The sequence below is a fragment of the Bactrocera dorsalis genome, chromosome 5 (assembly GCF_023373825.1).
Source record: "Bactrocera dorsalis isolate Fly_Bdor chromosome 5, ASM2337382v1, whole genome shotgun sequence".
Classification (NCBI taxonomy): domain Eukaryota; kingdom Metazoa; phylum Arthropoda; class Insecta; order Diptera; family Tephritidae; genus Bactrocera; species Bactrocera dorsalis.
Window position 1 is genome coordinate 54,557,287 of NC_064307.1, and position 26,994 is coordinate 54,584,280.

At 36.7% G+C, this 26,994-nt stretch overlaps 1 protein-coding gene across 1 annotated transcript in view; it reads right to left on the bottom strand.

Annotated features, from left to right (window-relative positions):
- Nucleotides 1–26,748, bottom strand: part of LOC105233242 (IQ motif and SEC7 domain-containing protein 1) — a 139,855-nt gene extending 113,107 nt beyond the window's left edge. Inside the window, exon 1 of the mRNA XM_049457973.1 lies at nucleotides 25,656–26,748. Coding sequence (XP_049313930.1) covers nucleotides 25,656–26,227 — 572 coding nt within the window. The 5' untranslated portion in view covers nucleotides 26,228–26,748. The remainder of the gene's footprint in view (nucleotides 1–25,655) is intronic.
- Nucleotides 26,749–26,994: the final 246 nt, after the last annotated feature.

The window sequence follows — 26,994 nt, forward strand, 5'->3', positions numbered from 1 at the left end:
TTTTAACCAGGAAAATCGATATACAAGGTCTGTCGCAAAAGAAACAGGACTGTTAAAAAAAACAACAAAAAATTGATATTTTTCAAAAGTTATATTTTTTATTCAAAGTAGTTTCCTTGTGCTTCGATACAGCGTTTAGCCCGGTTAATCAGCATTTGAAATGAGTGTTTAAGGTAATTTTTCGGAATGCTCTTGAGAATATCGGTCGTCGCCTTTTGGATAGCTGAAATGTCCTGAAACCAGTGTTCTTTCATGGGCAAATGAAGTTTTCCAAATAGGTAAAAATCACAGGGTGCCAGATCAGGTGAGTAGGGTGAGTGATTAATGGTTAATATGGAGTTTTTTGTCAAAAAATCAGTGACAAGTGTCGACCGATGATACGGCGCATTATCGTGCAACAGGCGCCAGGACCCTGCTTGACGGTATTGTGATCGAGCACGACGAATGCGTGACAAAAGACGCTTCATAATTTCTTCTTCTTCTTTACTGGCGTAGACACCGCTTACGCGATTATAGCCGAGTCAACAACAGCGCGCCAGTCGTTTCTTCTCTTCGCTACGTGGCGCCAATTGGATATTCCAAGCGAGGCCAGGTCCTTCTCCACTTGGTCCTTCCAACGGAGTGGAGGTCTTCCTCTTCCTCTGCTTCCCGCGGCGGGTACTGCGTCGAATACTTTCAGAGCTGGAGTGTTTTCATCCATCCGGACAACATGACCTAGCCAGCGTAGCCGCTGTCTTTTAATTCGCTGAACTATGTCAATGTCGTCGTATATCTCGTACAGCTCATCGTTCCATCGAATGCGATATTCGCCGTGGCCAACGCGCAAAGGACCATAAATCTTTCGCAAAACTTTTCTCTCGAAAACTCGCAACGTCGACTCATCGGTTGTTGTCATCGTTCAAGCCTCTGCACCATATAGCAGGACGGGAATTATGAGCGTCTTATAGAGTTTGGCTTTTGTTCGTCGAGAGAGGACTTTACTTTTCAATTGCCTACTCAGTCCGAAGTAGCACCTGTTGGCAAGAGTAATCCTGCGTTGGATTTCCAGGCTGACATTGTTTGTGGTGTTAACGCTGGTTCCTAAGTAGACGAAATTATCTACGATTTCGAAGTCATGACTGTCAACAGTGATGTGGGAGCCAAGACGCGAGTGTGATTACTGTTTGTTTGATGACAGGAGATATTTCATCTTGTCCTCGTTCTATACCAGACCCATTTCATTCGCTTCCTTATCCAGTCTGGATAAAGCAGAACTAACGGCGTGGTTGTTGAGACCGATGATGTCAATATCATCGGCATACGCCAGCAGCTGTACACTCTTATAAAAGGTTGTACCTGCTCGATTCAGTTCTGTAGCTCGAATAATTTTCTCCAGCAGCAGGAGGATGGAGTCATGTGTAGAAGTTCACGCAAGTGAGGAAAGTTCTCTGATCGCCATTCACTTGGGAGTGGCCAGAAACGATTCTTTTGCATCTGACTCAAGCAGCTCACGACTTCCGGTCTTTGACCAAATATCATCTGGGTAGCCTAAGAACATCCGTTTGAAGGCGAGCTAAAGTGAGAAGGCGAAACATCCCCTGTATAGGGTTGTGCGCTGGGTTTGGGACCCGCCACGTAAAAAAAACACTCCCAATGAAAAGTAAACAACAGCCTCGGATGAGAGACCCCCCTTTTGATGACGCTTCATAACACCAAGGTAAAATACAGCATTAATCGTTTGGCCAGGTGGGACGAACTTTCGGTGTACAATACCCTCGGAATTGTAAAAACAAATCAGCATTGCCTTTATTTTTGACTTCTGAAGACGACTTTTTTTCGGTGATGGCTCTCGTCCTCACGACCTTTTTGGAATCGCTTAAACCACTCATGCACATTATTACGGGATAGGCACTGATCACCATAAACTTTTTTCATCATTTGAAATGTTTCAGTAAACGTTTTCCCAAGTTTGAAACAAAATTTAATATGTGCTCTTTGTTCAAAATGCATTTTACGACCGATGACCAAAAGCTGCTGTCACTTTTTGATCGATAACATCGATTGTAGTTATCCAATTGTCTTCAAATTTTTACGAAATGTGAACAAGAGATCAAACTTTTTATTTCATATACCCACCAATAGGTGGCACCACCAGAAATAGTTACATTTAAAAAGTTCTGTTACTTTTGCGACAGACCTTGTATTATTTTCTTTCTCGATCGTCATTACTACTCAAATAATCTCACTCACAGTGAGGTCTAAACTTTTTGGTATAAATTTATTGACAGTTTTAGCGAGTACGTCAGAGCAGAGCAGGGAAGCCCAAATCTGTTAAAGTTGAGTAGGTAATTTACGCTCTCAATTTCAAGTGACAAGAAATCCATATTAATCTCAAAAATATTAGGACGCTTTCTAGATGAATTGTCGGATAATTATTTTGTTGCTATACTTTCTTATAGCTATAGATAGTATGTCAAGTTTGCAGAGAGTTTAAAACTTAAAACTCAAAGTTGATTTGGCTTGTTTACCCAGAAAACTGAACGTGTGAGAGTCAAGGTATTTCCATTTTAATCTCGAAAGGGCGAGATAGTTGAGAAACTCGTCACATATCTTTTACCTCATCATCTCCAAAGTGACAGCAATGAGTTTTGAGTAAAACAAATATGGGTAAAAAATTCAGCTATTTGAACGGAGTTGAAACCATTAACTGTTAAAGATAGTTTGTGTGATTATAAACGGCTTGTGTGCAACACAATCAACTCTGTTGAAAGCCCGCTTGACGGCACAACTTTATTAAAAAGTATATTACGTAAATTAGCATGAAAGCGAACAGCAATTGCTAAAGATGCGCATAGAACAAAAGCAAACACAAAATCTACAACAAATAGTAGATATTGAATTCAGCAGTACTTAATGAGGCAAATAAGTAAAAACAAAAACACCAAACACACACAAAATACCCATTAGCGATAAAGAAGAAGAGCAATGGATTTCGCTTCTACAATTTAAACAGCGCTTCTTTATGGCCAGTCGCTCGTCAAGGACAAAATTCAATTTCATATGCTGAAATTTATATTTTATATAAGCACAGATATGAATGTATTTATGTATATGTGGATATGCACATATGTAAGTAATTTTTTGCCCAAACACTTTAATAAACAAAACCTAAATAAATGGGCAGCAATTAAGTTTTGCTCGATAATTATTAATAAATAATGTTAGCATTTAAATGTGTCAAAGGCAGTTTCGGTCTACAAAAGGAATTACTGTGTGCATATATTAATATATATATGTAGGTATAAATATTTATTTTACTCTTCCTACGTACCATATTGCTACAAGGTATAATAGTTTTGTTCAACTAAAATATAGGGTTATGTACAGTGTCGGACAAAACTCATTGGACTAACTCGAGTCTCACATATATTCCGTCATAACTTTTTACATAGATGCATTAGAAGAATAATTTATTTGCAAAAGAAAGATCACATATTCCATATTAAGGAATAATGCAATTTTATTTTTCAACTTTTATGTAAAATTTATAAATTATAACAGAAGGGGAAAAAGTAAAAAAATCGTGCGACATAACTCATTGTACTTTAGCTAAATATGAAAATAAATTAGTTTTAAATTAATATTTTAATGAGTAGCCATTAATATTTTTGATTGCAACATATCTTTTAGGCATAGATGAAATTAAATTACTAATATGTGTGTCATTTATTCCATTCCAGGCTTGTTTTAAGGCAATAATAGCTTGTTTTTATAACCGTGGATCAGTCCCCTGTTAATTTGCCTGTTGACAATTTCCCATAAGTCTTCAATCGGGTTCATGTCCAGAGACTGGTCGGACCATCTCAAAATATAAACTTATTATTCCAAAAACCAATGTTTCCCAACTTTGAGGGTGTATCTGGGGTCATTGTCATGTTGAAACTGCCAATCAGGCCGCATTTTTTTGATAACATGAGGTAACATTTGGGTTTGCAGTATTGGAACCCATCCATGTTCCCTTCTATTCTGTAAATAGGTCCTACTCCCTGACCAGAAAAGCATCCCCACACCATTATGTTACACCCACCATGCTTTACTGCACCCTGCAAATATCGACGGTCTAAACGCTTTCCTGTTGGCCTTCGTACACCTGTCATTCATCTGAGTTCTGCAAATTAAATTTGGACTCATCTAAAACAATATCGACTTCCATTGTTCTACAGACCAATTAATATGCAGTTTCGCAAATTCCAAACATGCTAACCTATTTTTTTTTTTTTTTTGAAATATATGGTTTTTTCGCAGCACAGAACCTAAAATGACCAGCATCAACGGCGCGTCGTTGTACTGTACGTATACTCACTCATAGTTGTAAGCTATCTACAACTTTTTTTGCTGATATCTTTGGATTTTTTTTAACTCCCGCATTATTCGCAAGTCATCTTTTACTGAATTGACTCTATTGCGTCCTCCAATATTAAGTTTTTTTAACGATTTCTTCAGCTTTGTTCTTGCGTAAAATATCAGAAACAGCTGATTTTCCTAGAGAATCATTTTTGCAAAGCTCCTTTGCCTCACATATTTTGTGAATTCGCTTTTAATTAATAATTTAAATTCAGTTTAACATATTTTGCCTACAATTTTTGTCTAAAATAATTTTTTAGTAGCATTATTAGGGAAAAGTTTATAAATTTCCCTACACACCTATTCCCATTAAAATAAACAATTCGATTTAATGTGATCTACGATTAATAATTATAAATACCTGCAAAATTCTTTTCTCGCCAGATAATGGTAAATTAATTCATTGGAAGTGGTTATTTTGATATCCAAAGTGGTAGTCCAATGAGTTATGTCGCACGAATTTTTTACTTTTTTCCCTTCTGTTATAATCCATAAATCTTACATAAAAGTTGAAAAATAAAATTGCATTGTTTCTTAATATAGAATATGTGATCTTTCTTTTGCAAAAAAAATTATTCTTCTAATGCATCTATGTAAAAAGTTATGACGGAATGTGTGTGAGACTCGAGTTAGTCCAATGAGTTTTGTCCGACACTGTGTATATAAATGATCTGGATGATAAGATAGTTAAAATCCAACTGACTGTCTGTCCGTCTGTCTGTCTCTGCAAGACAGATAAATTGAGTAAAAATTGAGATATCGTAGGTGGGGGTATTCGGACCACTGCCACGCCCACACGCTATTCAACAAAAATTTATAAAGTGCCATAACTAAGCACTTAATTATGATGTAGAAATGAAAGTTGACACAGGGGACCGCAGTAGCAAGGACCAACCTGCAAGCTAAAAATTTTGAAAAAGCGGGCATGTCCCTGCCTCCTATGGATTTAATGTACATATCTCTCAAAACATTCAAGATTAAATAAACAAATTCGCCAGTGTGAAAATGGAAGAAAACGGACCCCCATATAACGGTATTGTTCAGAACTTAAAGGGCGATAAATGCAAAATAGCAAAGAAATGTTCGGTTGCACCTGAACTTAGCCCTTTCTTACTTGTTTTAATTTGTACTTATTTGTGCATTGTGCAAATTTTGTTGGGTAGAAACAAGAAAGTATTCATACTAGGGTGGTACCTTTTTTTGGAAAATCGATTTTTTTTATCTTGAATGGGGTACATTAAGTTCGCCCCGAAGTTTGTAACACCCAAAAAAATACTAAAAATGTCACCTATAGACCTCTTCACTGAATAGTGCGCAAAAACAGTGGGCCAGCTACTGACAGCAGGGGTATTTACTTATAGAACCTTTGGGCATAGCGCGGTGGGTAATGGTGTCTTGGCAGCCACCGACTACGTGATCTCAATTTTCAATTGCGAAAGAAAATTCAGATTATACATAGAAGGATAGGGTTGACGTAAGGATGTGGTAGTTGAGCACAACAAATTAAACAATTAAACGAGCGGCGCGAAAAGGAGACTTCAGGGATACACTTCAGTCCAGTATTAGGCCTAAGGCAGCATTTTAAGCTGCCGAACCACTACAGAATACTTCAAGCAGAAAACTTTGCTATTGTGAAAGTCCCGGATCTAAATTCTAATGTCTCAGAATCCAATTCCAGAGTTTATATCTATAAACAGCAATCAAGGCAATAACCGTGACTTTGGAAGCAGAGTGTCGTAGCGAAAAAGAAACTTTACTTTGCGGTTAATTCTATTAAGCTGCTAATAAATGATTTGTGGTGGTTGAAATTGATGGAATTCCTGCCAATTTTGTCAATATTGAAATCAGGAATGCAGGTATAAATTTTATTTTCATTAATTTCAATAGTGAAAGGAAAAATATTTTGTAAAACTTTTGAAAACAAAATAATTTCAATCGAAATTTTTTTTCACAAAAAAGAATCATTCCTTCAGAGTTTAGACCCACCCCAATACTATAAGCACTTAGCACCAACAACACATAAACAATTTTTATATAAGCAATATATATGTATGTATTATATTATGATTTACAATAAAAGTTAACCTTAACTAGCCGCGGAGCAAACATTAAAAGCAAATCGGCGTGGAAATCACTTTTTTACGATTGCTTTCGGTTTTCCAATACTTCGTCGGTACAAAACAAAAATAAGTACGTGCTGATTAAAACATCTGCATATAAGTGCATGACTTAAGCGCGCGCACACACAACTTGGCAATCATTAGGGCGAGTTGCGGCAATGCATTGCTGAGCTTTGCGCTGCACACGCTCGAGGGGGAACACACATGTTTGACAGTGAATGTGTTGGTAAGTAAACGTATATGCTTGAGCTTTGGCCGGAAGTACCACATTTTGGGCGCTTGCATTTAAGTGAGAAATAAAAAAATAAAAATGAAGAAAATAAAAATGTTGAAAAAAATTTCAATGCGTGCAACATTTAAAATTAATTTATGTTAATTTACGATTTTCCGATTCCCATGCATTGAGCATAATAATAGATTACAGTTATGCTGCATGCATAATATATATGATAATATGGTATAATAGAACAAATAAATATTTCCAAACATATGTATGCATTGAGTATATTTCTGCATAACTGCATATAAATATATATTTTTACAGGCAAAAACGTTTACCTTGAAATATTTTCTCTTTACGTCCAAAACGTAAAAGTTTATTTATTTATTTTCGTAATTTTGGCTTTTTTCTTGCTCGGTCTGATGGCTGATTAATCGCCGGGCAAGCTTAAAAAATTTTGCGTTATTTCAAGCATTGTTGTGCCTTTATTTTGCACGCTTTGTGAACATTCTTTTTTCGGCCAAATTGTTGGTAGGAAAAAAGTGTTTTTAAGCAGAAAAATAAACAAACAAATCGTTTCATATCGTTTTGTTGTTAAAACACGCTTTCGGTTTTTTGATGAATATACTATATATTTATGCACACTATTTTTGAGTTTTGACCAAGGTAAACAGTGTTGAGTGGTTTTTCGGAATTATGGCTGCCAAAAATATAAATTTTCGGCACGAACAAGCGCGAATGCAGAAATTATATATGTACATACATATATATAACAAACGATTACAAATAAATGAAATGGAGCTGCTGCTGTTTTTTCAAGCACTAATTGAAAATGTATTAATAATAATATAAATGGTGCGAATTGAATTAAAGTAATCGCCACAAGATAAAAATTAATTGATAAAGGTGCCAAAAAAGAATACTGGTTTGGTTTTACACCTTACATTATTTCCCTGTCTTTGGTTCTCGCGAGTTGCAAGAGTATAAAATGTTCGATTGCACCGGAACTTAGCCCCTCCTTACTTGCTTTTATTTTAATAAGTGGCATCATCTTATTGAAATAGTAGAGCAGTAAACATTATACATTATATAAATTTTATAAAAAAAAATTCAAGTTGAAAAATACAGTTTTTACAATAGTAACACGAATTATTTAATGACATAAAACGAAATGTTATATAGTATAAAATTTGAGATGAATTAAAAAGAGAAACAGCGAAAAATAAATTTTAGTAAATATTTATATTACCAGACCCTGTCAAGCGCTGCTGTGGCTACATTTTTTGTTATATTACATTGTTGTAAACCCTTAATACAATGAAATTATTATGTACGAACGAAGCCGGGAACGTTAAAGCTGGTATAAGAACCCACTGGATTGAAATTTGAAAGGCAAGGACTTTTAATACGATTGAAAAAAAATTTCATATTATTGAATTTGGTAAGAATTAATACAAAAGAATTAATTTGAAAATATTTTTTTTTATTTAAATTTCTAACAAATAGTTTTAAAACTTCAAGAATAATATTCAATATTTTAAACCTAAACCACAAATGGACATTGTTTGGCCTTGAGATTTCTTCATCGTCATTGCAAAAGCTAAACGAACTGGAAATTATAGCTCCTGAAGGGTATCGTAGAATCCGATGGTATCAGTGGAATACATAGCAACAGGACCACTTCACCTTTAAACTTTCCAGATGAACCCTTCAATATTTCCGGTGATTTTTTTGATAGCCAAACTCGCACCATTGCATTATCAAGGTGGATTCAAATTACGCTGTAGCAAAATAGGTGAACCATTCTTTAATCGAAGATTATTATATTCCGGGTATATCTAGTGAATTTCAAAATTCAATTGGAAAACTTACACTTTCATTTTCATTACGGTTGATTTAAAATACATCAGATCGCCTGGTAACAACTGTTGTATTTGGAAGTTAATTTCGTCAACATCAACATTTTTGGCTGAGCCAGTTATGATTCTAGTAATTAATTACTCTCTATATTCGGAAAAATACTCTGAATCAATTAATTTTTTTCCTCAAGAACAGTGCATAAATTATCCGGCAGTTTAATGCTCTTTCAATACGCTTGCGTCGTGCCTCTCTACTTCGCGCGTTGTTGAGGTCTATGACAGTAACAATTATCTGTTAGCTCCAAAATATTCTAACAGATGACCGTAACTGTTGGATGGATTGAGTAAGTATTAAATAGATGGCGCCATGTTAAAAACACAAATTTAATAGCATAATAATTACGTATTGCTGAAACTAAGGTGTAACCTAAATTTACTTTGTATTTGAATATTAAAATAATTAGTTATTTGCTATTCAATTGTTTTTATCTTTAACATAGCGCCATCTGTTAGAATCTTTTGGAGCTAGCAAATAATTCTGACTGTCAAATAATAGACAGATAATATACAAATAATTTGCCATAATATAATATTGCGATTATAAATTGAGATTTAAGCTAACTTATCTCTCAAGTTGTATCAAATTGCATACGGTGTGCAATCAAATTTAAAATCGGTGCAGTACTTTAGGCGTTCATCGCGGACAAACAACGTGACACGTATGTATAAAGATAATAGAGTAAAAAAATTAAGTTTAGGTTGTTGATTACAAGAAAAAATTCATTCGAAACGTCCTAAGAGTTGCCCAGAGACATCTTTTGGGCTTTAGGTAAACACCAGACACCCTACTTAATTAATATCGGTAGATAGACCCATATTTTATATATTGAGTAAGTTGTGCCAACTTTATAAGTGGTTTATTTTAAGATTTTCAGTTCAGTTGTTGGACAAAGATTTATTAACTACTTTGACATTACATAATAAATAATTTATATTTCCACGTAATTCAACTGCTTGCGAACTTATTTATAACAAATATATTTTCCATTCAATTGGATTAAGGTTAAGACAAGCTTCAACGATATTGTATCCAGTATCATATGTCTGGTAATATAAAATAGATTACATATAGACAAATAGTCTGAAATATGATACCGAGTTGATAGCCTTTGGGTTGTCGATTCCGGTTACATAGACCCAACTGTCGCGACGATAGGAAAGCTCCACATTCTAATTGGTTGAAATGTTAGAAAGTTTTAATTGAAGTTTTTTGGATTAATATTTTATAAGGTGGCTAGTTTTGAAGCTTACTTTTATTATAAAAAAGCGACCTATTGCATATAAGATATACTAAAAAATGTGCTAAAATGTTGGGTTTTGATATTTATGGTAATAAATAAATTTTGAATAAAATATTTCGTATCAGATTGAACCCTGTTCCAAGGGCTGAAGCAGTTAATGTTCTTTCGAAAATATACAGTGCGTGGAAAATTCTTAACACTGAAGAAACATTGACAAGTTTATCAAGTTCCATTTTTCATAGCCATCCACTTACCTACATAAATACACATGCATGTACATAAATATTCAGTAAGTACTCACATACTATGTATCGTCATAAATAGATGATTATTGAGTACATGGCTAAGTGAAAAATATATTTATAGTCTTTTAGCATTTGTGCATTATGGCAAAAAATACCACACACAGAATTCACCTGCAAACACATGTTATCTACAGTAGTGTGTGTAAAAATTAATTAGTTTCATAAATAATACATAAAATCAACTTATATCTTTATTCGACAATGAAAGTAGAGTGATGACGATTAAAATTATATAATTTGCTATTAGAAATAGTGATAAGAATGGGCTAAATCATAAATTGGTACTGAGACAACGATAAATGTTGTAAGTAAAATGAGTGAGTTAACAGCTGATATCACCGTTAGAAGATTAATAAAGAGCTATGTAAATAAGACACCGGTAAACCGCGCTATATTTCTACCCTTTCTTTTGCTAATTTTTTAATTACATACATACAAATCTAATAACTAGATGGAGCTATGAGTACCAACTTCGAATGAGATCTGCTAACTTCCTGTTTCGTTCGGGCAACGTTGAGATAACATATAATATCTCTATAGAACTGAAAATTCGTCAGAATTTTAATCCATTATAATAAAGTTTCGACGATAGTCAGAACTGAAGTTAATTTTGGTTAAAACAAAGCCAGTTCCGATTACAAACTAATCCGATTAAACGCGAAATCCGCTATTCAGGATATACATACATACATAACTGAGGGTGACGAAGAATTACTATACCATTTAAAATTGGAAGTCATTGCTATCATAAAATTTGAGAAAAATTGTTTGAGGAGTACAATTTGTCGACAAGACAGCGAACTGTTATATTTGTAAGAGAAGAAATCTTTTATAAGAAACTAAAAGACTTTGTAGAATGATGGACTAAGAATTCCTCACAGATTTTAAACGATCCTCACAGTCTTGGTTTTAGCAACATTTTCTTATTAGCTTAATTAAATCAGTCTTCGTGTTTTTGTGAATAAAGAAATTAATAACGAGAATATTAAGGAAGACAATGGTACAGGGTAGGCCATTTAAAGTTGACCCATCTGGCAACGCTGTAACTTTTAACAGCGCTGACAAATCGGCTAATGTCATACCGCGTTAGAAGCGTCATTCGAAGACAATTTATACCATGGAACAGTACACTCCAAAAGAACGCGCTGAAATTGTTCAGCTTTATATTCAAAATAACTTTTCAATTGTGTTAACTCAACGTGCGTTTCGCAAAAAAAATAAAGTGAAAAGTGCTCCAGTTAAGAACACAATTAAGTCTTTATACGCAAAATTTGTGAACACCGGTAATCTCAGTAATGCCAGTCATGCATCCAGACAACGCACAAGACGTTCTGATGAAAATATCGAAGCTGTACGAGCCAGTATTGAGGAGACTCCATCGACATCGAGTTATCGCCGCTCTCAGGAATTAGACATCTCTCGCACCACTCTCCGACGCATAATTCATAAAGATTTGAAGATGTTTTCATATAAAATTCAAATGGCACAAAAACTAAACCCAGCTGATTATCCGCGACGCCTTAATTTTGGCAAATGGGCCATCGAAATGGCTGAAAACGAAAAATGGTGATGTTGACTGGCCACCGAGATCACCAGATTTGACGCCACCAGACTTTTATTTGTGGGGTTATTTGAAATCCAAGGTATACGCTAATAAGCCAAAGACCTTAGCTCAACTGAAAGCCAACATTCGACGTGAAACAGCCGCCATATCATCCGAAACATTGGCCAAAGTCATGGAAAATGTCGAAAAAAGAGTGCATTTAGCTGTCAAAGCTAAAGGTGCCCATTTACGCGATCTAATTTTTAAATATTAGCTGAAACAAATCCCCTTGGACCAAAATAAATTATTTTTGAAATGAACAAAAAACATTGTTTTCTTTTGTTCTTTTTTTTTAGAAACAAATGGGTCAACTTTAAATGGCCTACCCTGTACTTTTCCAACCCACAATTGAAGAGGTGCTTTTTTTTATCAATAACTTTGGATTGTGGATGCTTTGTCTTTACATAAATAGGCATTTTGGGCAAGAACCATAGTTTTCCAAGTATTTTGAAGAGTTTTTCTAAATTGTAGCCATTGAAACTATTGCATCTAGAGGTTGTAATGTGAGGATTAAGAACAATTTATCATTGCAATTACTGGTCCCTGAGAACATCAACCTGGTGTTAAATGTTTTTGTAAATTCATATAACAGAAAAAATTCCAAAAAGTTGGAATCGCCCGGGTGATTATTTGAATTTTGTATGTTTGAAAAAGAATCTTAAACTCATCAATAGGTAGTGAACAACTGAAACTACTTCACTGTGATGAATTTGTGAGGAAAATGAAGTTTTGCTAGAACCTTAGAAAAAAACGCATACTTATTTTGCGAGAGAAAAGAAATATTAACCCTTTGCCCTCGGGACCTATTTCGCGTTTCGTAGCGTATTTGGTTTACAGCCGTAATTTCCTCTTTAAGCATCATGAAATCCAACTCAGAAACTCTTATATCTATCTCCATTTTCTCTTCATAGGGGTATATAGAAAGAGCGTAAGAACCCGCGTCGAAGAAAGTAAACGAAAACCGTAAGTCCCGCATATCGAGTTACCGCAAACTATGTGGTGAACGATAGTCACCTCTCGAGTTGCGGAAGCACACCCTTTGGTGAGTTGAAGTCCCCCTCGAAAGCAAAGGGTTAAGTGCTTAACAATGACCAACCTGCTAATATTTTGCAAATTAATAATTTTTTAGACACTCATTTTGGCGAATAAAATTAGGTTTTACGGCTATCACTGCCACTGCTATTACTTTGTGCACAACTATGCGCACAATGTACTTGTATCTAAAGAACCACCGCAATAAAAATAAATAAAATTCTTTCAATCGTTTATATAGTTTCGTTGGAAAATTAAAGTACAAACATAAACGTACACAAAGGCGCGAGAATACAACGAAAAATAAAACACACGAGAAACTTATGGACGACCAGCCAGAGAGGCTGGCTGGTTGGTTCACGCAGAAGAAATTATAGAATGAGAAAAATTAAGTTATAGTGAGTACAACCACAAAGAAATCACAATCACTTACAACAACAAAAACATACAACGACATTTTATAACAAAACCAAATTTTAAACGAAAGACTGCGTGCTGCAGAGATATACATACATATGTACATATAATAACAAAAAAACAGTAAGGGAACTTGTACATATGTACATACTATTAATTATAACATTTTTTCATTTCACCCCACCAAAGTTGCTAAATTTAGTGCACATTAGAAGTTCACTGCTGACGAGCTTTGGCAAACGAGTCAGCTACGCTGCTGCAGTCGACCGCGTTACTGTGGCACACCATAATTTTCATCACGGTGCTGCTGCTCAACTCAAAGCGAGCCAAATATACACATATGAACACAAACACACATACACACGTGCACTCTTGAAAGTGTATAGTTACGCATAGCGAGTGAATTTCAGGTGCAAGCGAGCAACTATTTTCTGTTTATGTTTTGTTTTGTTTCAAGAAATATGTGGAGCGCGCGGTGGGGCCCCTACAAACACACACCACCATATTTACGTGTCTGTATTTGTAGAGTGTCAGCGCAGCGCGTTGCAGTTTATGGTGTTCTTTGGGTGCGTGGCGGTGTCATGCGGGTTAATAATTCTCGCAAATGGAAGTGGTATTATTGTGATTGTTGTTGTTGCATGTCTTTACTATATTCTCGGCTTGTGCGTGCTGCGCTCGGTTTAGCTGCAGAATTGCGAGTTACGCTTTTGGTGTCTAATTCGCATAAAATCATGTTTCCTACTTTCCAAACAACACCAAAAAAAAAAAACAAGTAAGGAAGGGCTAAGTTCGGGTGTAACCGAACATTTTATACCCTTGCAACTTGCAAGAATCAAAGCCATGGAAATAATTTAAGGTGTAAAATAAATCATATAAAGTAAAGTCAGGTGGATTCTGATATTAGTTATTTTTTATTTGTACTAAGGAACCCACATACTAAGTTTCATCGAGATATCTCAATTTTTACTCAAGTTATAGCTTGCACGGACAGACGGACAGACAATCAATATCAACATTTAGCATAATCCTGATCATTTATATATACATACATACATACATATGTATGTAACCCTATATCTATCTTGCTTAGTTTTAGGTGATACGGTTGTACTTACTATAATACTCTGTAGCAACTGGTTGCAAGAGTATAAAAATAAAAGAATGAGATAATGCAATGTGTAGAAGATAGCATGAAGGTAGAAGAATAAGTAAAATTACTCGTAAATATTTTAACACAAGCCAAACGTCAAACCAGCCACAGGGCAAATCTGTTTTCGCTGCAGTACTAATGAAGTAAAAGTAAAAAACAAAAAAGGAAAAATGTAAAATAGAATTTGAAATGTGATAATGAGGTGATCGCTATTGTTGTTGGAACCTGTAACCCAGTAAACATTTGAGGCTGTTACTAAAAAGAAAGGTCTTAATTTTAGGTAGAATTTTTAAACGACCAAAAACTGTTAGGTTCAAAAAAGTTTTACATTTCTTAACAACATTCTGACGTTGATATTGTTATCTTTCTTAGCAAATCTTTTTTTGATTTATAACTAAACAGACTTGTGGTTTTCAGTAATATTCTCAAGTTGAGATACTAGGCTAGGTTAGATGGATGATCAAGAGATCGCACATGGACTAATAGAAGTAGTCCTTTGTGAAGCCATTGAAAAACGAACTCCCGTGTTCGGACTTAGATATCGGCAAACCGTTTAGTAACCAATACAAATTTGAAGCTATGTGCCGCCAAGTGTCTAAGTCTTGACCTCCCAAAAGCAGGGCAGTCAAGAAGGAAGTGCTGGCTAGTTTCTACTGCATCTTCTTCCAAGCAGCTTCTGCATGCGGCGTACGGTAAGATTCCCAGTCTTACAGCATGTATGCCAATAGGGCAGTGGCCCGTCAGGAGCCGCATCATTAATGAGAGGCTAACCTTACTGAGGGCAAAGAGATCACTAGATCTTCTGCGATCTATCTTGGGCCAAAAGGCCGTTGCGACCGCACAGGTACCAATGCTGGACCATCGCTGACCGAGCAGCCGCGAGGTTCAGCCATCCAGTAGTAGAGAACAGGAGGATGCAGGAGCACCTACCCGTTACCATTCTACCGATAGCGATTCTAGGGTGCCTTTCCTTGCCAGCTCATCAGCCTTGCAGTTACCTACGATTCCGCTGTGGCCCGGCACCCACACCAGTCTTATAATAAAAGCTCTTGCCGCCAGAGACAGTGACGCAAGACACTCTTCGACCAACCTTGAACGCACTGTGAATGCGAGATACTACATTTGAATGTAATTGTAAATTACTTTACAGCTTCAATCTCTAAAAATGTCTCGAATTTTTCAATCATTTCGTCAAGCTGAAATCTATACTTTTCTCAATAATATCCTCAACTTTAGAATTATTAAATTATTAATACATATGTATGTATGTATGTATGTATGTATGTAGGTATGTATGCAGGTATTTAAAAATTGGCATTGAACTTAATTTTCTTAATTTCCTTATATTTCTCAACTATGTTTTCAACTTCAGACTTATACTATATGTTAAATCATATTTTCAATTTCTTCTTCTTTTTGATGGCGTAGACACCGCTTAGGCGGTTATAACCGAGTTTATAACAGCGCGGCAGTCGTTCCTTCTTTTCTTTCACTAATTTTTGAACAGCTGTAACTTTTTTTTCAACTTCTCCGAAATTATATGCTGTGAACGATTGATAGCACTGGAGATATACGATTGAAACGACATCTATTTACAAAATACGAAAAGGCTTTTTCACCTACCCAATATATGTACCAACTGTAAAAGTTTGTGTAAATAGTTGCAACCACCAAAAAATATTATTTTTGTAAAATTTTCTGTTACGAATATCCAATCATGTAAGTATGAACATTTTTAGTTAACTGGGTTTTCACTTTCGAGAAAAATAGCGCATTGAATTGAAAGTGTGCGCTTACGCGACAGTGTTATTTATTAACTGCCAGTTACACTGTGTAAGCTATAAAATTAAAACCCTAAGGTCAAAGGGTATGAACTATGTGCGCTTTAACCCATTTACAGCCATTGGTCGATTTATCGACCAGCAAATTTGAAAAATCACCAAGTCGAAAATGAACGAGATCTGCGTGAAATCAATAATTTTATGCGATTTTGCAACTTTCTGAATCCTCAATGTAACAATCTCAAAAAATGTTAAGCATCGAGTGTTTTTTTATTATAATCAAAATAAAAAGTTGAAATGAAATCAATGCGGTGGATCTAGGTGCGGCCGAAAATGGGTTAAACGCAGTCTTTAGTGAAGCTGTGTGTGGGTTTGCTGCAACCACTACATGCAAACGCCAACAACACCGCTTTGCACGCTAATTTTGTGCGCACAATGGATTGGAAAAATTCAACAAGAACACAGAGCGCATTCACAGGCACCGTTATCGGTGGTAAATCTAACAGCTATTTGAAAACCAAGCAGAAGATTGTAGTGGACTTCATGCCGCTTTTCGACTGATTAAAATCGTGTCCGAAATAAACTACCGAAACAGTTGTCTCGTTATCGCCAACGACGTGGTTTACTGACTCGCCAAACACACATGTATGTACTCTAGTAAGGCGGGTCGTTTTTTTTTATAAAATCGTGTATGCAGAAAATGTTCTACGGTTAATTCTGAACAGCATGAGAGAATATATGTACATAGTTCTAACTAAAATCGGTTTCGAGCCAGAGATTTTTTGATTTGTTTTTGACATTCTATTGATCATTTGTAGGATGACTTTCTCGGGCAGATCGGATAACTAAATCATATATCTCCCATACAACAAATTATTCAGTTATTTTATTTTCTAGTTAAAAAGCTAAGAACTCGTAGTTTTGCAGAACTGTGTTTTAATACATACATACCTAACATTGACAGAGAGAATAAAGAAAGTCAGAAACTATATCACATATCTCCCGTACAACTAATGATTTAGATTTTTTATACTCTTGCAACCAGTTGCTAAAGAGTATTATAGTTTTGTTCTCCTAACGGTTGTACGGAAATCCGGGTGATTGACTGTCTGTCAGTTCGCCTGTGCAAGCTGTAACTTGAGTGAAAATTGAGATATCTTGATGAAGCTTGTTACGCGAGCTTCTTAGTACTAAAACTACAACAACCAAATTTTTTAAGCTCAAATATTATAAGAACTCCTACCAACAGTGTGAAAATGGATAATATCGGAAGATAACCCGCTCACTCCTTATTTAACGGTAGTATTAAAAGCTACTTAAAGTACGATAATCAATAACTAAATACGCCAGATAGATTAAATTTTACCTTCGAATTCTTATGAGAGGGCTTCATAAGAACCGGTGTGAAAAGGAGGATGGGCGTGGCACTGCCGACTTTTTGGTGAAATCCCATATCTAAGGACTCCACCGAACGATTTCGACTAACTTTAGTAAACAGCATTCTTCTCACATTCCTATGTCACAGTGTGAAAATGGGCGAAATCGGATTATAACCGCGCCTACTTCCCATATGCCAAAATTTGAAATTTCATCTGATTCTTTTACTATCCAGTACACAGATCAAGATGTAATTAATATAATGGAATAAAATTTTGCATTAAAGTGTGCCACCAAAATTGCCAAAATCTAACCAAAACTGTTCAAGACCCTAGGTACCGAATATATGAACCCCGGTATCTATAATTTACTTTTGACAGAATATGCATACATATATGGGATATACAATCCTGACAATAGTAATTCTGTGTATCAAAAATGACTTGAATTGGGTAAATACTTCCCTGAGCCCCCATAAATTTCTTAAACAAATATCAAAGATTATTAGCCAAATCAAATAACTAAATAATAGCAAGTACACGAATACGATAACGCGATAATCATCTTCGTGGCGGTGGTGTTAACCCAGATTTGATATTGATAATCCGAACAATTGAAAACCAAATCCGTCCGAAATATCGAAATGTCCGGATTACCGAAATTTCCACTTCAGAAATTTATTTTTTACATTTTATTAACATTTTTATTTTTTTCTAATAATATATACAGGTCTTTTCTTGTTGGAGTTTTATCTTATTGTTTTTTTTCTTTGTATGTAACATTATCAAAATAAACATCCGGGGATATTGGGACTAATAGATCAGTTATATCCGTTAAGTTATTGGAATGCAACAAAGCAAGAATGATATCGTCATTTGCGTCCCTTTCTCGTAAAAAAAAAATTTTGCTAAAACATTTTTTAAGGACACCTACTTTGATGCAAAAAAAAAGGAATTTTTTTTTAATGATTCCCTTAAGTTATTATCTGAACTGGACAAAAGATGAGGTAAAAAACTTTTACGATAATTAATCCGGACCATCCTGGTCCATAAGCTGGAATATGACATGTGTTGGTAGGGAACATTTGTTCATATTTTTCATTGTGTTTAAAATGTACATTTTGTACTGAAAAGTGATGATTTGCGGAAAGCATTAATTTTTTGTTTCCATTTGAAGAAAAGTGCTCCAGAAAACCAAAATTCAAAAATGGTTGCAACGGTTCAGAGATATGATTTTGATGCGAGAAATGAAGAACGTGGATAAAGATGATACTTTCAAAATTTTAAAAGCAAGTGGCAGCCATGTTAAATACAACATAAACAGCTGCTGTAAACACTCTTATTGAAAGATCGCGCTAATTTTTGGCATCATAATTAAGGACAGTTGTACCAACCAATTCCCACGACACCCGGTTCTACGCACCGGAATTGACTGGGATTTCATCCGACCAAGGGCTGTTTTTTCGGCGATCTAACCCCGTTTGAATCGGTAAGTGTTAATCTGTGTTTGTCGTCATTGGAGCAATGCCTTGCAGCAGGGTTGCTCCGTATCCTCCTGACTCGTGCTCGTGCATTGAGTCCAACCCCGCCCGGAGGAATTTTTCTGCTGCGTTTGCGCTCCATCCAAACTCCATCTCGGTCAGGTGTAATATATGCAATGGATGGGGCCATCTTAAGACCTGCTCAGGCCTAAAGATTCATAGGAAGTGGACCACAAGTTACGTGGGTCCATGTTGCCTACACAATACTGCGATACAAGCCTCTACGGCTGTTCAATCTACACATAGTTCGCGCGCCGCGCCGCCACTTACCACGAGTGGCCAACAGAGGACCTCCACGGTCCCCAGGAGCTCAAACAGGCAACATAGCTCCCACTCTGACTTGTCTCCAGAGTAAGATCGAGGAGATAGTTGCACTTATGAATCGGGAACGCGTATCGATAGCTGCGATCCCAGAAATCAAACTAAACAGCCGCTCAGATCTTCTGAGTTGTGCCGGTTTCAAAGTAATACGTAAGGATCGCGAGCGAGATAATGGTGGTGGCCTAGCCTTCCTATTGCACAACACCATGCAGTATCGTCTAATTGATGAAGACATCGACCGCAGGGGTACTACCCTAGAATGTCAGGGTATAGCTATCCGGTCAGGTGATGTCGAGCTCGAAATATTTAAAATATACATCTCCCCAGTTACATGTTGCCCTACAGGATATCACCCGAATAAAGGCGCGCAACTTCGTGGTGAAAACCGTCTGGTACTAGGCGATTTTAGCGCGGACCACGATCTTTGGCATTCCTGGCTGTCAAATGATCGTAGGGGAATTGAGCTGGAGAAACAGATTGACGATTCGACATTCTGCACAATGAATGACGAAGCTCCCACCAGAGTTATGGGCACCTGTAATGTGATTGGTGATGGTTTGATTAATAGCATAACCTGGGGACCTATGCTAACTATCGCATCAGGCTATCTGCCCATAATTATCTCGATCGAGAAACCTTCTGATTTTGTTTCTGTGGACAACCGCACCATCGTTAACTTTAATAAAGCTAACTGGGTCGGTTTCACAGAATTTACTGAGAGCACATTCAACGCTCTACCCATTTCTACAGACGTATGCGTTGGCGAACGTCGATTCCGCAAGATGATCACAGCAGCTACTGCTCGCTTCATCCCGGCGGGAAGAATTGCGGAAATCTGCCTCAATTTCCCAGCCGAAGCAGCCGTTTTAGCTAACGATCGCGACACCTTACGCCATGCCGATCCCGGGGATCTCGGAATAAGGTATATTAATTTGGAGATTCGGCGAATGGTACATCATCATAAGCGGACGAAATGGATAGAGCACCTGAATCCTCTCCACCGGTGTGAGTAAGTTTTGGGCTACTGTCAAGGCTTTGTCTAACCCGGAGAGACATGACGACCGAGTTGAAGTTCAATTCAATGGTCATGCCTCTTCGGACCCGAAGAAGTGCGCGAGCTATTTTAGCCAGCAGTTTTCACTACACCCTTTGGTAGACAAAACCAAGCGATGTGTTAACCGACGGCTGCGCAAAATGCCAAACGACTGCGCGCCACTTACTTTCACCGATGAGGAGGTTCAAAATGTCATCAACAAATCAAAATCTTCTAAATCCTTTGTCCCTGATGGAATCAACATACTTATGCTAAAGCAGTTAGGTTCGAAGGGAGTAGGCTATCTCACCAAGGATTTCAACTTGTCGCTGACCACTCCTCAAATACTAGATGTGTTGAAAGTCAGAAGAGTGGTCCCACTACTGAAACCTGGGAAACCCGCCAACTAAGGGGACTTGAGGCCTTGGCCAGAGGGTGTTTCCATAACCTCGTGCGCAGATGATTGTACGATATTGACGTCAGGCAGTGGAACAGATGGCATGTGTTCGAAAGTAAATAACTACCTCTCCGACCTTTCTCGTTTCATCACTGAACAGAACCTCACACTTTTCCCCACCAAATCCACAGCGACCATTTTTACGAAGTGGACAAAGTGTATAGACTTAATATTGCAGTCGATGGCGTAAAAATTCCGACTGTCAATAACCCTAAGATTTTAGATGTAACTTTTGATAGTCTATGCTCTTTCACTTCCCACACGACCGCGATTATCGCCGCAACAAAATTCTCAAGTCGCTAGCTGGCAGCACATGAAGAAAAGACAAAAAAAACGTTATTGGCAACATACAAGGCAACCGGCCGACCGGTCCTCAATTACGCAGAACCAATATGGTCCCCTGGATGCAGTGGTATGCAGATTGGGAAACTCCAGACCTGTCAGAATACTGCAATCCGGACCACGACGCCTCTTGATGTCTCCCATCGGACACCTACATAGTGAGACGCTTATGCTCCCAAGCAGTTGCTGCTAGGATGTTTTCGTAGAAATCACTTTTGCATCCACCTGCTTGGACCGGAATCGCCTCCTAGGATCATCACGAGGTCTTTCCTTGACTACGTCGATGACATCGTACAGTACGCCGACCGGACTTCGGATGCAACTGACTTCCGACAGGTACTGACCGCCATTTACAGTGGAGCCATTAACACCCTTCCCGTGAATGGCGTTCTTGGAGTCAAACCACCACCCATCGCAGACGAAGAGCACGAGTTTCCGCGAGAAACCCGAGTGACCATAGCGCAACTTCGTTCTGGATATTGTAGTAGGTTAAACTTCTACTTATCCAGAATAGATCCCGACATATCCAATATATGTTCTCTTCACTTTTCCCTTTGATCCGACCCCGTGGAAACAGCACGTTTCCTGGGCCTCTCCTTAGATGACGTCGACGACAACACAGATAACCCTTACCATTCTAACGGGGATTGAGAAACCTTTAAAACAACAACAACAGTTGTACCAACCTAGGAAAAAAAATGTACCTGTCTTTCATACATTATAAGCGGGAGATTTAAATACGATACTTTCAACATCGCAAATAATCATTTTGTTGAACTACTTACTCCACTTCTGACTCGTTCGAGAAGAAATTAATTTTTACAATTAACTGGAATTATATACCTCTTATGTAAGAAAGATGATCGAACCTGTATCATAAAAATCTCCTGTTTATGAGATAGAAATATGTAGAGAAGGTCCGGAATATAGAGTCAACAATGAAAAGCAATTCAGTGTGGATTACCGCGTTGTCCGAATTATCGAGATTGTACGTACTTTTGTTTTGTTAGATTTTAAATTTTCATCAAACAATCATTACTGCTGAAATAAATTTTTCAATTTTGAAATTTATTTTACAAACAAAAATTGAATTTGCATTTCAAGAATTGAATTTTATTTCTCCGATGATTTTGCAAAAAGGGCTCTGTTACGGCTTTCTGCAGGAATAAACAAATAAAGCTTAGGATCAAGCTCTCAACAAATGTGAAAACTTCATAATTATAAAAAAAAGGTTAAGAAATAGTCAAGAAAATTTCCTCCGGTAAATTTCATATACTACATATCTTCCGGTAAATTTTCTTGTGCTAGTATGCAATTCAATACAATTTCAAAATTAACCTCAAAAATTTACGAACAAATATTTATAATTCTCATAAAAAATCGCTATTCAGAATGAACTGTCCCTGTAAAATAACCCGTTCTAATATCCGTATGTTCATATGATTATATAAAAGAATATAGACTTATGAAACTTACAGCGCTTCAAAATGGAAAATAAAAAAAAGAATCACACTCATATTTACTTACAAACAATCAAAGTGCTTTCTAGGCAAAAACAAACGGTACGAGTATGAGTCTGATAACACCAAATTACAGCATGAAAAGGAGTAGACAAAAATAATAGTGAAAAAAACCAACAACAAAAAACTACTAGAAGTTATCTTATCTTCATGCTTGAGTCATACTTGAATGTGGTGGCAACCAAGCATTTGTTTGTTTTCAAGGGCGGTGGTGCGGTGCTCTCGACGGTTGTTTCACTAGTGCTAACAAAAACAACAGTATGAACAGTATGTAACGAACTTATTTGCCATTCACTGCGGCGATTTTTCTAGTTGGTTTTTGATTTTTTTTTTTTTTGGTGAGTGCGTACATGCGCGATTAGCTTTGCAATATCGCTTTGGCTATTTGTTTGTTAATTTGATAAAAAAAAATGTGTTTTTTCATTTTAGAAATAGGCAAAACACCAGAAGTTATTAATATATGTACATTAGGGTGTTTTTTTTTATTAAACTACATATTAAATTTTTTCAGTCCCTTCAAGAAATTTCCTTGGAAATACCCCAAAAAAAATTCCCTGAAAATTTCAGCTCTTAATATTAACATTAAGAACTGGACCAAGGCCTGTAAAAATTTTCCATAGAAAATACACTAAAATCGTGAGCTTTTAACTTTAAATTACTACAGATCAGAGGTATTTTATGGCATCGCTTTGACTTTAGTCGCATATTTCTCAGAATTGTTCAGGCTACAAAAGTGCCCAGGGCAACAAAGTCGTAACTCAGATCGGCGAGGTAGTACGGGGCTCTAAACCCGATTTTTTCAAGAATTTCGCATTTTTTTGTATATTTGTATCTCGTAAATGACAAGAGCTATAGAAAAAATTTACATGACAAATTTGTAGGAAATAGTGAGGTATCGAGAGTGAGGCCGCAGAGTCTGTTAAAATTCGAGTCAAACGCAGACATTCTAAACGATAAGTATTCATCTTAGACTTAGTAAGTGAACTTCATCTGATATCGCAAAGGACCAAATTGGTCTATGCGTGGCTTATTGGCCTATCAGATTAAACTAGCCTGTTACCCATTTCTAACCTCCATTGTTTTTTGATGGATATACATATTTTATTATAATTTCTTTTTGTTAATAGATAAAGATTGAATCAATATTGAACTAAACTGTAAACTTTTATTTTGGTGGGTCAAATGTAATAAGATATACATATATTAGGTTGCCAAATACATATCTCCCTTCCGCCGTTTTGCCCTTTATTCAATGCTTTATAAAAAGTGTTACAGTGATTTATTTAAAATTAGCGCCCTTTCTTTCGTTAATCTGATTCCATCTTGGCGGCAACTTCAGAATACTCCCCTCGTAGAAGCCCCCCTCCTTATTTGCGAAGAACTGGAACAGCCACTTTTCACAAGCCTCTTTTGAGTTCAACTTTACACCAACAAGGGCGTTCTCCATGGACAGGAACATATGGTGGGTGCGATAAAACCTCCCATCAGAGCTCCCGTAGCTTCTGACGAGTCATCAACGAAGGTTGTGGTCTGGCATTGTCCTGGTGGAACACTACTCCCTTACTGTTGGCTAATTCTCGACTTGGCCACTGTTTGGAATGAATCACCGGCCTCCGACCACGACCGTTTTCGCTTGCACCCAACATTAACCTCTTTTGTGTATCCAGCCTTCTGCAGATGGTTTAAAATGGTTTGAACGTTTCTCTAGCGGATTTGCCCTTAACGATGGAAAACTTTTATATAGCGCGAATTTCGTTTTGGAGGTTATGTCAAGACCTTTCAAAGATGTATAGTATTGCCAGATACGAGCTCTGTAACGCTTTATACTTAGCCGCGAAATTCAAAAAACAAAAAGGCGGGAGGGAGATATTTGACAACTTAATACAATCCCCACCTCTATTTATTTCTAAAAATTTATGATTTGCTTCTCAGAGAATTGAGTATTTATATGGAAAAACTAGCCATATGTCAAATTCTTATTGGAAAGTATACTACCTACATACGTAATGGGATTAATAAAATAGTTGACAGAACAGTAAGTAGTAATTTATATTACTTTATTAATATAATTTGGTATAATAAATATATGTACATCATTAATACTAAAGACTAAATAAATGTTTTTCTTTATTTAAATCCTTTGTAAAACATGAGTACTAAGTATAAGCGCATTTAATACATGCCAAAATTTTATTGTGCAAAAATCTTGAATGAATTCAGATCATTTCTGTGAAACTTTTTAACACATCAGATTTGCTTTGAAAAAAAATAGTAAACGAGTATTTATCAGTATTAAATACTCTAATTAATACCAAAAACTTGTTTCTAAAGATCACAATACAGTTTCAATATTTTTTTGTTGTTAATATGAACATACTTGACCGGCCTAACCAAAAATCACACCCACAGATATGTCAACACGCATGGAAATATTATTTCAAGCTCTTGTTGAACGAAAAAAAGTGCTTGAATTGTCTTTTCCGTTACGCCGCTCGGTGTGCTTAACTAGTTTTTACACGTTTGTTTCTTGTGTTCAAAAAACAAAACAACGACTATGAAACCAGACGCACTTGAGACCTATACGAAAACAATTGAACCTTCAAGCAGTACGTCAACCGATGCAATTGGAACGAGCCTAGTAGGGGTGACTTTTAAGGGCTAACAAACACGCAAACAAACTTCCGTATTATTAGTCACTCAATGTTGCTGAAATTGGTGGCAATAGCAAAACCGGCAACACCACCACAACAACCACCCAGGCTCAATGCCTCAAGGCAGTGCCACCGTAATACATATCCTGCTTGAGTGACATATATTGGCACACCCATTCGCACCCTCCAGCACTCTGTTTATACAGAAAAACGATAAAAAAAAATAATAACGAATGCACTTACCTTTGTTCCGGCAGCTGTTTCAACTCAGACATATCCAGTTCCAATCGTAAATTCGACACTTCGCATAACAAATGATCACGATCAGCTGTGACTTCCTTAAGCTTTTCGCGTAGTGCCCGGTTTTCGCGCAGTAACTCCTCTACATTGATCTTGACCGTATTCACTGCGGCAGCAATTTGCGGTGCCAACGATGGTTGTATTGTGGCCGTAGGCGTTGTCAAAACACCCACAGACTCACTAGAACCGAAAATATTTAAATCATTATAACGTACGATACTATTCGTGCCGCTACCGAGCGCGCTGGCACCTATTAGGCCACCAGCATTGGCGCTGCTGTTGGCGTCAATGCCAAAACCGGCCATCATTGAACTTGCTATGGCAAGCGATTGTGTGGTCTGATGCAGCTGCTGATCGAAAGATGCCTCAGAGCTGCATAGAGAAATTGTGTCCTGAGCCAAATTGTTTTGATTATATGCAAGTAGCACAGCATCCCCACACTCGCCACTCTCGTTCATTCTAATATGCAGATTGTCTTGTTGCGGTGACGAAAAGGATTCATCATTATCGCACATTCTCGACTCGTTCGTGCGCACACGCACACAAGTCTCTGAACACAGATGCACTTTGTATTTCCCCCCCCCGTTACTTCAAATTCGATATGTATGTTGGTATATATTTGCACTTATATTTCAATGAACAAGCACATTCAGCCAGAAAACACTTCAATATTTCTCTTTTATGCTCGCTCTACTCATCAATTTCAACTTGTGAATTATAGTAATATTTGATTATATTTCTTACTACTTGCTATTTTTAAATATTTCATATGCACTGTAGCACAAATACTCTTTGTTAAATGCACTCAGCGTGGGCGCAAATAAACAAACCATTCAATATTTCGTATTACGCATGATTCTTGAAATTAACACTATCATAAAATTTAATTGTTAGGACAAGGCCCTGCATTGGTCGCGATAAATTGCGCTGCGTTTTATTAAATTAATATCAGCTCTAATTCGCTTTATAAATTTCACAAATTTATTCAAAACTCCACCAAACACATTAATACCGAAGAAGCAACAAGAAAACTAAACCAACAAAAAAACAACAATGGAGCAATTCAAGTTTCCAACTGCTTTGCAGGGAAGCAAACTGCGTGCGGCTGAAACACTGGCCACTTTACAGGGTTGATTTTCCAAAATATAATGTAATAAAGTTTAAGCGTTAGAGTTATCGAAAAGTTTGCCTGTTGGTTGGAAGACGTAAGTTGCAGGTTTATTTGAAAAGAAAAGTGATATACAATACATATATTTATAAATGTATATAAATAAACAATTAA